Below are 14,757 nucleotides of genomic sequence, written 5' to 3'. Positions count from 1 at the left end.
GGCAAAGCCAGGCAGAGCAGAACAAGCACTGATTGACAGCCCAATAACCAACAACCTGATATTGCTATAGGGAGGAAAAGCTGCTCTTTACAAAGTAAAGGTCTGCTCTCAAAATGTTAGGTCATGAAAGGCTGAGATGGTTTTCAGACGTGCTCACAGGACTTTCCATGTACTGCCCTGGGAGAAGGGGAACAGAAATGCGAAAACAAGGGCCTGTTCTTCCCCAATCACAACATTTTTTGACTTAGTGTAGCTTAGTTCACTCCCACATTTCCCTGTTAGTAACACAGGTAGCTGCCAGAATCTTCTACCCCTCGAAAATCAAATGTGTAATATTAAAGAGGAGAAGATAAACACATTTTACTTTCCCTGCCCATGGCAGGGGGTTAGAACTGGGTGAGCTTTAAATTCCTTTCCAACCCAAACCAGTCTGTGACTCTATGATGATTCTATGTTTTTTGTTTAAGGAGCTTGTTAGTTAAAGCCCATCCAAAAGGTATTTTGTTGTTGGTTCAGAAAGTGCCTATTTAATCAAAATGCATTTCATTCCCAAGCCAGCAAAAAAATAGCCTGTTCCCAAATCCTCCTGCCACATAATCCAATTTTAACCACGGAAATGACCCCCAACACCAGCATTCATGGGGGAAATCCTGCAAAAATCCACCCAAAAGCCAAAAGTGCTGTTTTGCCACACTCTGTTTGCAAACCACAATAAATCTCTAGGTTTTGAGCTGCTTCAGCCTAGTCCAGGTAAGGAGCATGTCGAGCCCTTGTGTGGTGTGGGTGCCTTCCCTCTGGACAGTGTCCCCTTCTGTCGGAGCTGTGTGCCAGTTTGCGTCCTATCAATGCTCTGATCGTTTCTGTTCCTACTTACCTCTCTCAGAGTTCTCCAGCTCTTTACATCTCGTGTTGAATTACTTCTCGAGAACCTCCTCCCCCTGACTGTGCTTGTCTAAACTCTCTCTTTTTTCTTTTGCTTTTCTTTCCTCTTGTGACTCGTCTCTCCCTTCTGTTGCTTCTCCTTCTGTTCTGTACCTGCCTGCCTTTGTGTTTGTCCGGTGTTTCCCTTTTTTATTTTCTGCTTTGCTTTGTTCCAATTTTTATGTAGGGCAGTGGTTCAGTTAATGGGAGCCCCTTGCTGTCGACATCTGGTGCTAGTACCCCATGCCGGGGTCGGAGGCAGCTCCCACAGACTCCACTCACCCCACGCCCCAGCATCACTTACAAGACCGCTAACTCCTCGCCCGTGCACTTCACCACTTTCCAACCTGTCCTGCCCACCTTCTCCCCGGGACGCCTGAGCCGCGGCTTGTCCGAGCACAACGCGCTGCTGCGGGGCGAACAGCAGCCGCCGGTGGTGGCCCGCATCGGCTCCGACCCCTACCTGGGCCACCGCGACGACGCCGACAGCCCCTACCATGCGGTGCCGGAGGACACGCTCACCTTCGAGGAGGCCGTGGCCACCAACTCGGGACGGTCCTCAAGGACTTCTTACGTCTCCTCCTTGACCTCCCAGTCTCACCAAATCCGCAGGGTGCCCAATGGTTACCATTACACGCTGGGTCTCAACACGGGCCCCGGGACGGGCACCAGAGGACGTAGCTACTACCACGAAGCCGATGAGGATGACTGGTGCTAGCGGAGTGGCAAAACCCGTCAAAGTGTGCGTGTTTAAAATCGATGAGTTTTATCATCTGGAAGGCCGTGCGCTCCGATGCGCGCGGTGCCCAGGGCTGGAGGGGGCCCATGGGGTAGCCCCCATTGCAAGAACTTCTCTGCCCCCTGGTCTGGAGACACTCCTGCAGCCTCTCTCCTCAATTTTTCTTTAGTTTTTCTTTTTTTGGGGTTTTTTTTTGTTTTTTTTTTTTTCACTAGACAAATGGGGGCAGAAGGCTCCCTCCTTAGGGGGAAGGCAGTGTGCAGAGTGCATCTCTCTCCCCCTGTTGCCTCTCTACTGCCTTGTCTAGTTCAGAGACAAGCACCAGATGCCAAGTCTGCAACGCAAGGGAGAAGCCAAGAGAAGAGTGGTCCTCACCTTCCACATCAGAAGAGCAGACAGATCCTTCCTGAGATTGGCACTGGCTTTTGTTGGGCTGTTTCTTACTTGATTTCTCATTCTATTTTTGCCCCTGGTCAGGGTGGGAGTCTGGGAGTTGCAAATGGACAAAACACATGAACAAAGCTCATATCTGCGGTTTATCCCGCTCACCGCTAAGAAGGAAGGAATCTACCCACGAAACTGGAAGAGGAGAAACACAGACCAGAACAAAGGACAGTCCACTGGGACTTGATGTTCAGCCACAGCAATCCTTGTCAGCAGAGCCAGTGCCACGCTCCAGAGCTGCCGAGCATTGAGGCAGCCGGGACTCTGCTCCGACACTGCTGCCATGTGGATCTCTTTCACTTCACTCACCACGTTGGGTCCTTCACACTGACACACGATAAAGCCACAAGAGAGCTACTTTGTAAGGACTGTTTCCTTGCTGCTGAGACTTCTCTTTCCGTCCCTCTCTCCTGTTGACCGCAACACGCCCTCACTGTTTTGTCTTGTTTACAATGTAAGCTTGATTTAGCAAAAAAAACAAAAACAAAAACCAACTAAAAAAAGACAAACCCAGACAAAAAAAAAAAAAAAGGAGGAAAAAGGTTAGGGATGAGAAGAAGAAAATGTTATTGGTTTTATATCAAGCTATTAGATAGAACTTTAACTTTTCATTGTGTGCATTTTTGTAAATTGTACAGTAAAAAAAAAAAGGAAAAAAAAGGAAAAAAAATTACTCTTTATGTAGAGAATTAGTCCAATTGTCATTCCAGGTCCCACCGTTTCTACCGAATGCTCCAGTTGTTCACTACTAAGTGCCTAACCTTTGAAATCTTTCACAGCGACGATGCAACCTCTCGCTTCGATGCATCAGCCCTTGAGGCGAGCGTGGGGAGGAGCAGGAGGGGAGGGAGGGCAGGGCCCCGGGGTCCTGTGGCATGGTGCTGGGTATCCCAGTACCAGGTTGGAAGCTTACAGTGGGGAAGGCAAACATGCTTTGAAGTTGGTTTAGGTTTTGTTGGCCTTTTTATTTCTTCTTCTTTTTTATATATCTATCTATACTTTTATGGGTAGGAAGGGAGTGGTTGCAGCAAACAAACCCGGCCTTTTCTCATTGAGCAGTGTTTAGGTCCTGCTGGAGAGATGCAGGTGGAAAAGTACAGCATCTGCAGAGAAGCTCTTCTCTTGCAGGAGAAGCAGCGTCCTTCACACTGCGTGTCAAGTCGCAGTCGGGCTGCGAGAGCTCTGGCCATGTTCCATGATGCATAACTTGTGTTGAGGGCAGTTGGAGAGAGTCTTGGGTTTATTGCCTGTTAAGAGAAGGTTAAAATAATAATAATATAAAGCAAAACCTCTAACTCTGATTCTCAGGGATGAGATTTTTGTGTTCTCGCAATGACTCTTGTGTTGGATGATTTATTTCTTTCGTGCACGTGTGGATTTCTGCACTTTGAGCCTTGGGAAAAGGGCAAATACGACGTGCTGCTGGGGAGGGAGCACTGAAGGAAAAGCCTGGGCAGGACCTTGTGTCCATGGATCTGATGAACCATTGTAGGGCTAATCTGGGGCACAAGGACCTGTAGTATGCTGACAAAAGGTTGAAAGAGAATGGGTGGGAGGTGCCAGATGAGCACACCTCTAAAAGCAATGATAGGGAAGAGGAGAGGGTTGGACAGATGATTTTTTTCAGAGGATCTATCAAGCCCCAGAACTGTGAAACTTAGGATGGGTGTTGACCCTGCTGGACCCTGGGGATTCCTTTTGTATCTGGGGTGGTTGGAGGGTATGGGATGCTACCACAATGCTCTCATGCTCTCAGCAAGTGTTTCAGCCTCAGGCAGGGAGCAGTCTGCTGTAGGGTGGTTCTTCACATCTGTAGCTTTTCTGTTGAGTAAATTCAACCTGTTTTCGTTTCCTTCTGTGGTTTTCTGTTTTGTTTTGTTCCGTTACTAAATAATAATCTCTGGCTAATCTCATCCCTGGATTCTGCTAAAGGATAACTCCTGTCTATATCTCTGTCTCTGTATTTGTGTGCACTTTGAATAAAGGAAGTGCAGTAGCCAGAGGGCTGCCGTGGGTAACAGCTGTGATTTGCAAACGGAGGGCTATGCAACAAGATGACACGTTCAGAAACACATCCAAACCACCAACAGCCCGAAAGACCTTCATCCATTCTGTAGCTTTATCTGCTGGATTTTCCTGTTCCAGGCTTCAGCATGATTGTGACCAAATGTTTTATACATTTTCCTTATATGAAGGCACAAACACTTTATTTGGGATTTTAATGAAAATGTTCCTATTTTACTCCAGGAAGTAAAGGAGAGGGAAACCACAATTTCTCTGCCAGTGCATGCAAACATTGTACCCAAACTGGAAAGCAAAAGAGGTGTCTTTCCATATGGAATAACTTTGTCTTTCCCCTTCCTCTACCATTGTAGACACTCAACCCCCCAGTCCCACAGTAACACACCATCTGGAAGCGCACAGCCAAAACCCATGGCCTTGGGTCACTCCAATTCTTAGGTAGAACATGAAGAAGAACCTCAAGTTGTCCAGTCCTCCACCTGCCTCGTAGGGGTCGATGCCAGTGACAGACAAGCCTGACCACAGTTGTTCATAACCCTTTCCCCCCTTTTTTTACAGCCTCTCTGCTGTCTCTTCAATGCATACATGATATTTCCAAGAATCCTCATAGTGAGTTGCCAAACTTGAATTGCACCAATCAGTTTTCTGCATCCAGAAACCAGTCTCGTAGTGGCTGTACTTTGACTAAGTAATGTTTGCATGTAAAATATATACATATATACATATCTATAAAAAAGTATGTGCATGGAAAATGTTTATCTTCGTACTTTTTTGATACAATGTATTCATCAGTTGTTAATTTTTAATTATATTTGATATAAATTGGGGGTTTGTTGCAAAACTTTATATTTAAAAAAACAGTGTTAAAAACGATGAAAGTTCCAACCATGCAACACAAGTGGAACTTTACCCAAAAAAAAAAAGGGGGAAAAAACAAACTGAAGAAAAAATAAGGTTCTGTGATTGCCTAGTTTGCTGCCTGAGTAACATTTATCAGCCAAACTTTGAATTCTGCAGTTGTTTCTACAATTACATTTTGTATGAAGCAAAGTCCTTGAATTAAAATAAAAACTTAGCAAAAAAAACCAAACCTGACCAATTCCAAGACGGTGTGTGCAGTGTGCATGGTGACAGGGACACCCCAGTGCCATGGGAGGCAGCTTGGCCTGGCCACCACAGTGAGGGAGAGCCCCTGAGATCACTGGCTCTAACTGAGCCCAAATTGGGATGCTGGAAGAAATTGGCCACCTCTTGTGTGTGCTTCCATAGGGGCTTCATAGATGCTGGGTCTGAGCAGGGAGGTTCTTGCAGATTTGCTTTTGCAGTGTGGTGCCAGCATGGAGTTTATGTATTATTATAGCTGTGTTACCACAGAAGCCTTCCAGTATCTAAAGGGGGCTACAAGGCTGCTAGAGACGGACTCTTCATCAGGGACTGTAGTGACAGGACAAGGGGTGATGGGTTCAAACTGAAACAGAGGAGACTGAGCTGAGCTCTTAGGCAGAAGCTCTTCCCTGTGAGGGTGCTGAGGCGCTGGCACAGGGTGCCCAGAGAAGCTGTGGCTGCCCCATCCCTGGCAGTGCTCAAGGCCAGGTTGGACACAGGGGCTTGGAGCAAGCTGCTCCAGTGGAAGGTGTCCCTGCCGGTGGCAGGGGTTGGAGCTGGAGGAGCTTTAAGGTCCCTTCCAACCCAAACCATTCTCTGAGTCTATGATTCTACGATTACAGTTCCTGGAGTCCAATAGGCAGCAAAATTGCATAAGCTGAGGATTACAAAGTCTGGCAGTGGTTGTTTCCTTCCAGGTGGTGGTTGTTGATGCACAAAACTATTGGGCATGTAGCTCCCTTTAGCATTAACTATTATTATACCTTAAACCTATTCTCAACAAGCATTCTGGGTGCTAATTCAGGTAGGCTTGGGCATGGCAAATGGGGCTGGATTGGTGTCAGGAGGTGCCATGTGTCCAGGGTGTAGCACTCATAGAATAAAGAATACTGTTACTATTTGACTGTACCTTGAAGTTTCTACTCCCGAGGCTTGCACTGAGCAGAAGGTTGGACAGGTCAGGCTGGATGGGACTTTTAACAACCTGCTCTAGTGGAAGGTGTCCCTGCCTGTGGCAGGGGTTGGAGCTGGATGAGCTTTAAGGTCCCTTCAACCCAAAGCATCCTGGAGTTCTAAGAAAAACCCAAGGGCTGTTGGTACATGAGGAAGGAACTTTTCATTTCTTTGGATAACTGGAGAACCACACTCATTCCTTGCAAGGAGCAGAAAAATCCACTGTATGCACCTTCTTCATCAGGGTCTGCTGGTGCTACACTTCAATGTCTTTGAATGCCAAAGACTCTGGGAAACGTACTGAGGAAAATGAATGGCAGCTGTATAACCCTGTTGAAGGGAGGACCATCACACTGCTGCATTTTTCAGTAGTCTTCAAAGCACAAGGTCTACTGCAGCATTCAGCTCTTCTTCTTCTCTCTTGATGCATCTTTTTTGTAATGGGACCACCCGAGGTCCCACCTGAGCTTCAGGTATTGTGTGAAATGCAAGGAAAAGGTCTTTCGCTTCCTGATCATCAGGAAGTAACATAGGAAGAAAATGGTTTTGATTGAGATCAAACAAGTTTGCAGCAGAACTTCCCTTGCCTTGTAGTCTGGTCTGTAGTGCAGGGTTTGGTGGGATGCCAGTGGAGCAATGGGGAGAAGAATAGGGCTTTTATTAGAGTTTTGAGGTATCCCAAACATGAGAAATGGAGATTTTTGAATGTGTCTGAGCAGTGAAGAAGGGCAGGTTTGAAAAGCAGCCCAAGATTTGAGAATCAGTGTGTGTGTCCTGACCCCCACGGCATCCACTCAACCATCTGGGGAGCTGGAATCTGCATGGAGGATGAGATGAGCAATCTCTCCCCTCCAGACATGTATCACGGACGACCTCCAAACCCAGTTTACAACCCTGAATGTGTTTTCAAATCCTAAAAGCTTTTTGGCAGCTTTTGCCTTTGTTTTTTCTTGCTTTCTCCTTATTTCAGTTTTATTCTGTTGGTCCACAAGAGCAAGGCATCAATGTGCCCATCGGCTTCTCCAGGGAGAGCCTGGAAGGGATCCTGGGGTGAAGGAGCAGGCAGGATCCAGGCTCAAAGCATCTCCCACATTGAAGACACTGGGGTTGAACCACCCTGTTGAGCTTCACAAAGTGGATTTATTTCAGTATATAACTGGTATATAACTGGTTCTCATGACCAGTGCAAAGCTCTTCATGCAAAGCTGCTGTGAGCAGCAGTCCCTTTCCCTCAGGGGCACACCTTGCTAGCACCTTGCCTCCCTTCCCTCCACTCCCAGCCCTATGGATAACATCTGGATCGATGTTCCCAAGGACAGCACCCCCACACCTTGTTTTACCATTAGGGGGTAGCATTTTCAGGCTTTTCGGACTTCACAAGGAAACAAAACAATGGGAAAAGGCTGATTCATCTCCCCTTGCAGTATTTGTCTTACGATGCAGAAAACTCAGGGTGAGACACTGAGCACACTGGAGCTCAAGGTGCTCGGGTACCTTTTGTACTCCCTGGAGCATGAAAACCCAGCGTCATCTGCCTGATTCCCTATTCCAGCCACATTTGCAGGCGATGTCCGTAGACTCCTCCAAGGTGATGAATTCATCCCTGGTCAGCCCTAAGTCGATCTCCTGGTATTTGCTGGGCTGCAGAAAGCACCGTATCAAAAAGTACATGGCCATCATAATGAGCCTCAATGCTGTCCCAGTTTGTTTTGCAGAAGAGGCAAGTTTTGCACCTTCATGTGATTTAAAAAGCAAACTGAGCCCCCTCACAGGGACTGCATTGCCCAGGTCACCCAGCAGGCGAGTGCAGAAGCAAGGACAAGGTGTCCTGAGCTCCTGTAGGTTATTCCACCCGTTTTCAATCACTGCCGTGTGATTTTGTTAAGCCCACAGGCTCCCAGGAGGGTGGCAGTGAGGTGACTCTGGGAACTGGGCATCTCAGCAGCAGACACTTCGGTTCATTGGAAAAGGTTCATTCACCCAAAGGCAAGGTGCAAGAACAGAGCTGATGAGAGGTGGGGGGTACCTCTGGTGCAGAGGGGCGGCTCTGGCTGTGCAAATACTTGTGGGGTGAAATCTGAGGTGGGTAACGGCACGAAGGAGCTGCTGGGGGTCTTTGGGAAGGGAGGGCTGAGCAAAGCAGCTCCCAAGGGAACCGATGGGAACACCGGAGTAGAGCCCTTCACCCGTGGAGGAAGCCTGGGACGTGCTGATGGAGCAGAGCTGTGTCCATTCAAAGCAAACAGTATCAGTAACCATAATTTATTCATTTTATCCCCATCTCCACTTTGTGTCATTGCTCTGAAACAGAATATCCCAGCCCTGGCTTTGTCTGTGTCTGGTTTTATTATTTCTCTGTCTCTGGCAGCCTTTCCTCAGGCCCGCATGGCACAAGCAGAGGAAGAGGAGGAGGCGCGGTCCTTGTCCAGCAGCTCCTGCCCCAGAGTCTGGAATACCCACAGGGGTGTAGGAAGAGGCTGAGGAGCAGAGTGGATGTGGTGGTGTTACTGGATTCAACATGTTCAGAAAGATGCTGCTGAGCTGAGCCAACAGGACTGTGGCACAATAAATGAATGCCTTTGCCAATGGGGGTTTTACTTCCTCATGGAGTGAAGAGTGTTTAAAAGACTTCGTTCTGCAGGTGACCGACCTAAAAAGCCTCCTCCTGCAGCTTGTGGTCTGTGAAAGGACAGCAGTTGAGCATCCTGCAGCAGGACAGAGCCCAGAGATGCAACAGGAGATGCGCTGCTGGGACTGGAGGTCACCGCTGTGGAAGTCAATGGGATTCAGCAACACCTGAGAAAGGAAAAGCAAACCCCCTGTCACATGTTGTCGACAAATAAAGGCCTCAAGACAAAGCAAATGACTCCTTCGGTGTCTCTGACCTTCATTTCCTTGGCAAGGAGTCAGTGCGTGGCAGGGGAACGAAGGGCCTGGAAATGGGCAGAGAGGGGTGAGTCGCACGTTTTGCATCCCACTGGGCTCACGGCTCCCCAGAATCAAGGCGTTCAAGACAGGACCTTCAGGAGCCTCATTTCCCACTGCGTGGAGTGGTGTTGGCTGAGCAAAGCAACAGCCAGGGGATATTCACCCACAGGCAGGTCTGCCTCTCGCTGAGGATGCCTGTACTTATGGGGTCTTAGGGTGACTGCAGCAAAGAAAATACCAGCACAGACAGGGACCGAGCCTGCCTGCTGCTTGTGGCCACAGTGACAGGGTCTGTGACACTGGTGACACCAGGGAGCTGAGAGCGTAGCAGAGAGCAGGGTCTGCCATGGGGCAGCACTGGTGCGGGGCTCTCTGGGGTGGTGAGTGGGGAAACTCACTGCTGGGGGTCTTCTCTGGGATGCTGGGGGCTCCAGAGGAGGCTGCAGTGGTGGGAGAGCTGGGTAGGACCTGGCTGAGGTGCGAGGTAACCCATGTAATGCCAAGAAGGGGGTTAACTGGCCCTGGCTCAGGGCAAAGGGAGAGGGGGTTAAACCCAGGGGGCCAATACAGCTCTAACAGCAAACTGGGGTCCCTCACGCCATGAGGCTGCCATTACCCCATCACTCAGTGGGAGCAGCATCAGGCATCCCCTGCTCCAGCCTCCCCTGTACCACACCCCTGGGACACAGCTTCGGGGGGCAAACACCCCGAAGAAACACTTACACCGTTATTTGGGGGGTGGGAGGTTCCTCCTATGGATGCCAAACCAGCACATGGCGGTGGGGGGGGGGGGTATCCATGCTGCAGTACCGGATACAAGCGGTGTGTGTCTGTATTAACCCGTACAGCTCCGCTGGGGAGGGGAATAGGAGGGGAATGGGGGGGGAGCCCCACTCCAAGCCCTGCAGCGTCCGACTGGGGTGATGGAAGCGCGCATTAACCCCTGCAGCGCTGGTCCCGCAGGAGCCTGGGGAAGGGGCGGGGGCAAGGGGTGCTCCCCATCCCCAGCAGGGTGCGGGGGTCCCCGCGGCGCGGGCGGGCCGGGGCGGAGCGGGGCGGGCGCGGCGGCGGCGGCGGGGCCGGGCCGGGATGCGGTGGGGCCGGCGCCGGGCGCACGATGCGCTGCGGGGCGCTGGCGCTGGCGCTGCTCTGCGCCCTCCCGCTGTGCCCCGCGGGGCTGGAGCCCCCCGAGCCGGGCTCCGGAATGCACGCAGGTAGGGACGGCACCGCCGCACCGGTGGGGGGGACCCTTGGGAGAAGAGGGGACGGGATGCTCGGGACGGCGGTCCCTCGGTGCGGGGGGCGGCCACGTGTGTGCTGGGAGGGAGGAAAAGCTGCATCCCCCACACCGGTGAGGGGCATCCCCCCCGCCGCGGGCTGCCGGGACCCTGCGAGCGGAGCGGGGGTCCGGTAGGGAAGGAAGGGCTCTTTGGGGGGGGGTCTCGATGTGGGCAAGGGCGCGGGGGCTCTCTCCATGCGGAAGAGGAGCAGCCGGACTTGCTGGGACTTGTGCTTGGGTTCTCTGATGGGTAACATAACGTTATGGAGCCAGGAGGTGGCTGGTCTCTTCTAAATAACAAGTGATAGGACAAGAGGTAACAGCCTCAAGCTGCACCAGGGCAGGGTTAGATGGAGCTGAGGAACAATTCCTGCCCCAGAGGGTGCTCAGGCATTGGAACAGGCTGCCCAGGGCAGGGCTGCAGGCACCGTCCCTGCAAGTGTTCACACAGCGTGGAGACGAGGCCTCAGTGCCATGGGTTAGGGGTGGCCTTGGCAGTGCTGGGGTAAGGGTTGGACTGGATGGGATTAAAGGGCTTCTCCAAGCTGGTTGGTTCTGTGGTTCTGTGATGGGCTTTGGTGCATCACGGCTGGAGTTGTCCTTGTGCTGGGGCACTGCAGCACCTCTCCGTGTCCCTCTGCTGCTGCTCACTGAGTGAATGTCCTCAGATTTGCTCTGAAACTTATCTTGAGACCCTTGGGATTGCCAAGTCCCATCCTGACCGGGCAGCTCCCTCCTGGGATGGACACAATGGGGCCCAGGCCCCTCATGCAGTAGAACAAGGCTCAGGACTTGTTTGCTCATGAAACCCCAACCAAAGCTGCCAAAGTATGGTGCACGGACTGGGACTTCTCACTGGGAAGAGCTGGGCTGTGTGTGGGACGGTGAATAATAAAGTGACTATAAAAAGGGATGCTTGTTTTGAAAGAAGCGCTGTTTCTAAGACATTCATTACTGCATTTACATTGTGCTAATGCATCCAAGGAGGTGGCCCCACGCTTCTGTGCAAACCCCTGTCCCAAACCATGTGTGTTTCAGTGTGCTGGAAGCCTCAATAGAGCTGCATCAGTGGGAATGTGTCTGAGAGGGAAAGCACTGATTTATCTCAGTAGAGCTTAACGCCACTTGAGCCTTGGCTTGGAAACAGTTCACAGCCTGGGAAACTGAGCTGGGAATTGCATTCCAGGGGCTGAATCTGGCACAGAATCCAAGTGGGGATAAGGTAGAAGATTGGGGTTGAACTGAGGAGTTTGGGAATGCAAACTCCAGTGAGGGTGCTGGGCTGTGTGGGCCAGAAGGGAGAGGGCAGAGAGGGGTGTCTGCAGCCAGGCAGAAGGGAAGGGAAGAGCTGAAGGTACCCGTTGGCTCTACCAGCATGAGGAAGCTTCATGCCTGTTACATGTTCTTATGTCCTTTGAGTCAGGGAGCAGCCCTGAGGACGATTTGACTGAGCATCATCCTGGTATCTGACTTTACCCTTGGATCGCTGCTGCCCAGGCTGGTAAAGGCCATGAGTTCAGGCAGGTTTTCAGGCTTTATTGTAGATCCTGCTGGTGAATGGGGCATGGTCTCCAAAAACGTGGCTTTATCAGGCTTTGGCTTAGAACAAAGCAGTTATTGGGGGTTGAAGCTCCTGTTCTTCAGCCTGTCCCTACTGATGGTGCAGTTCTGCTCTGAGCAAGCCTGTGAAGCTTCAAGGAGACGGATGGGGAGCGTGGGGCAGTTGATTGCAGAGCTGGTTGGGCTTCCTGATCCCGGAGCTGGGCTTGGCTCTCAAGCTGGACCAGTGACCTGGGGCTGGTCAGGGGCTTTGCTGCTGAGCCTGGGCCAAGTGGGGAGGATCTGAAGTGGTGAGTGCCAGAGGGGAGGAGAGGATGACCTGAGATGGGAGCTGGTGTTTAAAGCTGCTGAGACCTTGCTGAGGTTGCACATTGCCCTGCACAGGGCACAGTGTGGGGGATTTGTGGCACCTTAGAGTTGGAAATAAACAAAGGATTCATTTCTTAGATGGATCCATTAGGAAATTAGGATCCAAATCTTCTTTCCCTCACTCCAGCTCAGTTAGGATTCAGTTGTTGATGCCTCCTGGTTCTTTGCTTGGGTTAGGGTAGCAAACACTTGGCATTAAGTGTTCAAGGCCAGGTTGGACACAGGGGCTTGGAGCAAGCTGCTCTAGGGGAAGGGACCCCTGCCTGTGACAGGGGTTGGAACTGGAGGAGCTTTAAGGTCCCTTCCAACCCAAACCAGGCTGTGATGATTCTATGATGTCTGCAATGATGCTATCACAGGGATGGCTCCATCTTCTGCCTTGTGTCAGGTTGAAAGAGCAGTTTTGCATGGCTCAAGCTTGGGAGAGCGCTGTTTCTAAGCCCGTAAGCCCCAGAGGGGGCTTGGGGTTGTAAAAGCAGGAGGTGAATCCATCCAGAGGGAGCTGGGTAGTTGTGTTGGTTGGGTTTGTAGCTGTCACCAAAAGCTGCTCACTGATGACCGCAGGAGGGCTGGAGTGCCAGGAATGGGAGGGAATTGGCTCCAGCATGCTGGGAATGGGGATTCCTGGTGTGCTGTACTCTGTGAGCACACCCATGCCCTTAAAGCCAACGGTGTTTGCATTGAATCGCATCCTTTGATTGAACCAGAATCCACATATTACACAGAGCAGCAGCTGGAAATGATGGAGAGGATGATTTTTAGGGGTGGTCTAAGGCCAAGGGTGGGAGCTGAGCTCCCCGTGGTCACTGGTGCTGTGTAAGCTGGGTGTAAAGTGGAACGTGTGGGGTGGCCTCTTCCCAAGGATGCATCATTGAATTTGCACCTATTTCTCATGGCTTGAGCTGTAACAATCCCTGGGTGAGCCCCTTGTGGTGCTGTGGGTCTGTGATGGTGGGGGAAAGGTGCCACTGTCACCAATTCTCTATGAATTTGGGTTGCTCTGGGGTTACATGAGCCCTTTCTGACCCACAGAACCACAGCCTGGTTTGGGTTGGAAGGGACCTTAAAGCTCATCCCATTCCAACCCCCAGCCACGGGCAGGGACACCTTCCACTAGAGAAGGTATACCCTGGGCATCCCCTTTCCATGCCCTATGATGTGCCAGCACCAGTGTGCACAAAGTTGGTGTCTCCAGAGCTTTGCTGAGCTCACAGCACCATTCCAGGGTTGAGAAGGAGGGGAAAGAGGGAAACCTCCTTGGTGCAGCAGGAATCCAATGGCTTCGGGGCTCCCAGGACCTGGTTATTCCCCCCCATAAAGTGAATAACTGCAACCCGGCCCCGCACAACACAAACTTCCCCAGAGCAACCCAAACCCCCCGTCTGGGAATGTGACCCACAAATGAACGTGCATGAACAATTTGCCAGTAATTAAAGCTTCGAGTCTCCCAATTAAAACCTGCTTAATTAAGGGAAGCATCTGAAAATGCAACGCTTGGCTCCTGCACACGGCATTTCTTGCTCTAGGCTTGCTAAGAGTGGGCTCCTCCTGGAGGTGTGGTGCTGGGACATGTGGAGCTGTGCCACAAGGCTCCTCAAGCCTGGTGGCTCATGCTATGGTGTGCTTGTCATGAAGATGGACTTGGTAAACTCAGCATCTAACCCAATGTAGATAGCCAAAAATGAGACCTGGACGGTGATGTTAATGCTGTTTGTGTGTCTACAGTAGCATGTGTTTTATGGATAGAGCTCACATTCATGTGTGTGCATGTGTGTGTATATAAACTTACAAAAGGATGTTAATCATCACTCATTTCAAGGCAAATTGAGTAAAAATCCAGAAATACCAGATTTGGACTGTTCCTACCATCTACAATGCAGGCACATTGCTATGGAGTCCTCAATTAGGCAGTTATATGGTATCATTCTTTCCCCCTCCTCCCCCATCCTTCTTCCTCTTCCCCCCCCCCAAGACCCTAAATTGTGCATTACAAATTGGGATAAATACAGGGGTCACTGCCTTTGTCCCCATCACAGAGAGCGTCTGTGCAGCCTTGCCCTGTGGGTCTTTGCCCCCATGAAGGCAGAGAATGAACTACTGAAGGTTTGGGGCTTGCAGCAGTCACAGGACCCCCGGACAGAGCCCACCAATGTATCTGTACAATGGAGCTTTTATCAGAGAGGGCCTTCGTGTGCTCCTCTTAACCAAGGTTTTGTGCACCAGAGGATGGAGGGGAGAATCAGCCTGGGATTGTTGTGTTTTGGGTCCATCCAAAGGGGGCTGGAAGATGGATGTGGGGTTGCCACAGGGCTGCAACCTTAAGGAAGGGGAGATGGCCAAATGAGGGACAATGGAATCCCAGCCTGGTTTGTGTTGGGAGGGACCTTAAAGTTCCTCCAGCTCCAACCCCTGCCACAGGCAGAGACCCCTTCCACTG

At 51.0% G+C, this 14,757-nt stretch overlaps 2 protein-coding genes across 13 annotated transcripts in view; both read left to right on the top strand.

The window, feature by feature from the left end:
- CACNA1B (calcium voltage-gated channel subunit alpha1 B) overlaps nucleotides 1-9,050 on the top strand; it is a 296,644-nt gene extending 287,594 nt beyond the window's left edge. For 9 of the 12 annotated variants that reach the window (XM_061352960.1, XM_061352959.1, XM_061352963.1 and 6 more), the window contains one exon: nucleotides 1,109-5,064. In XM_061352960.1, coding sequence (XP_061208944.1) covers nucleotides 1,109-1,639 — 531 coding nt within the window. In that variant the 3' untranslated portion in view covers nucleotides 1,640-5,064. Of the gene's footprint in view, nucleotides 1-1,108; nucleotides 5,065-8,552 lie in introns of those variants that run through there. The other 3 variants (XM_061352969.1, XM_061352970.1, XM_061352971.1) reach the window with 3 other exon arrangements.
- Nucleotides 9,051-10,187: 1,137 nt separating this feature from the next.
- The window catches only part of LOC133212006 (collagen alpha-1(I) chain-like), an 80,023-nt gene continuing 75,453 nt past the window's right edge, over nucleotides 10,188-14,757 (top strand). Inside the window, exon 1 of the mRNA XM_061352989.1 lies at nucleotides 10,188-10,326. Within this exon, the coding sequence (XP_061208973.1) occupies nucleotides 10,230-10,326 (97 nt within the window). The 5' untranslated portion in view covers nucleotides 10,188-10,229. The remainder of the gene's footprint in view (nucleotides 10,327-14,757) is intronic.

Source organism: Neopsephotus bourkii, unplaced genomic scaffold (genome assembly GCF_033783945.1).
Source record: "Neopsephotus bourkii isolate Nb327-2 ecotype Australia unplaced genomic scaffold, CSIRO-AGI_Nbou_v1 NB_659, whole genome shotgun sequence".
NCBI classification, from domain to species: Eukaryota; Metazoa; Chordata; class Aves; order Psittaciformes; family Psittacidae; genus Neopsephotus; species Neopsephotus bourkii.
The sequence above is the reverse complement of the archived record's forward strand: the minus strand, read 5'-3'. Positions and strand labels throughout refer to the sequence as shown.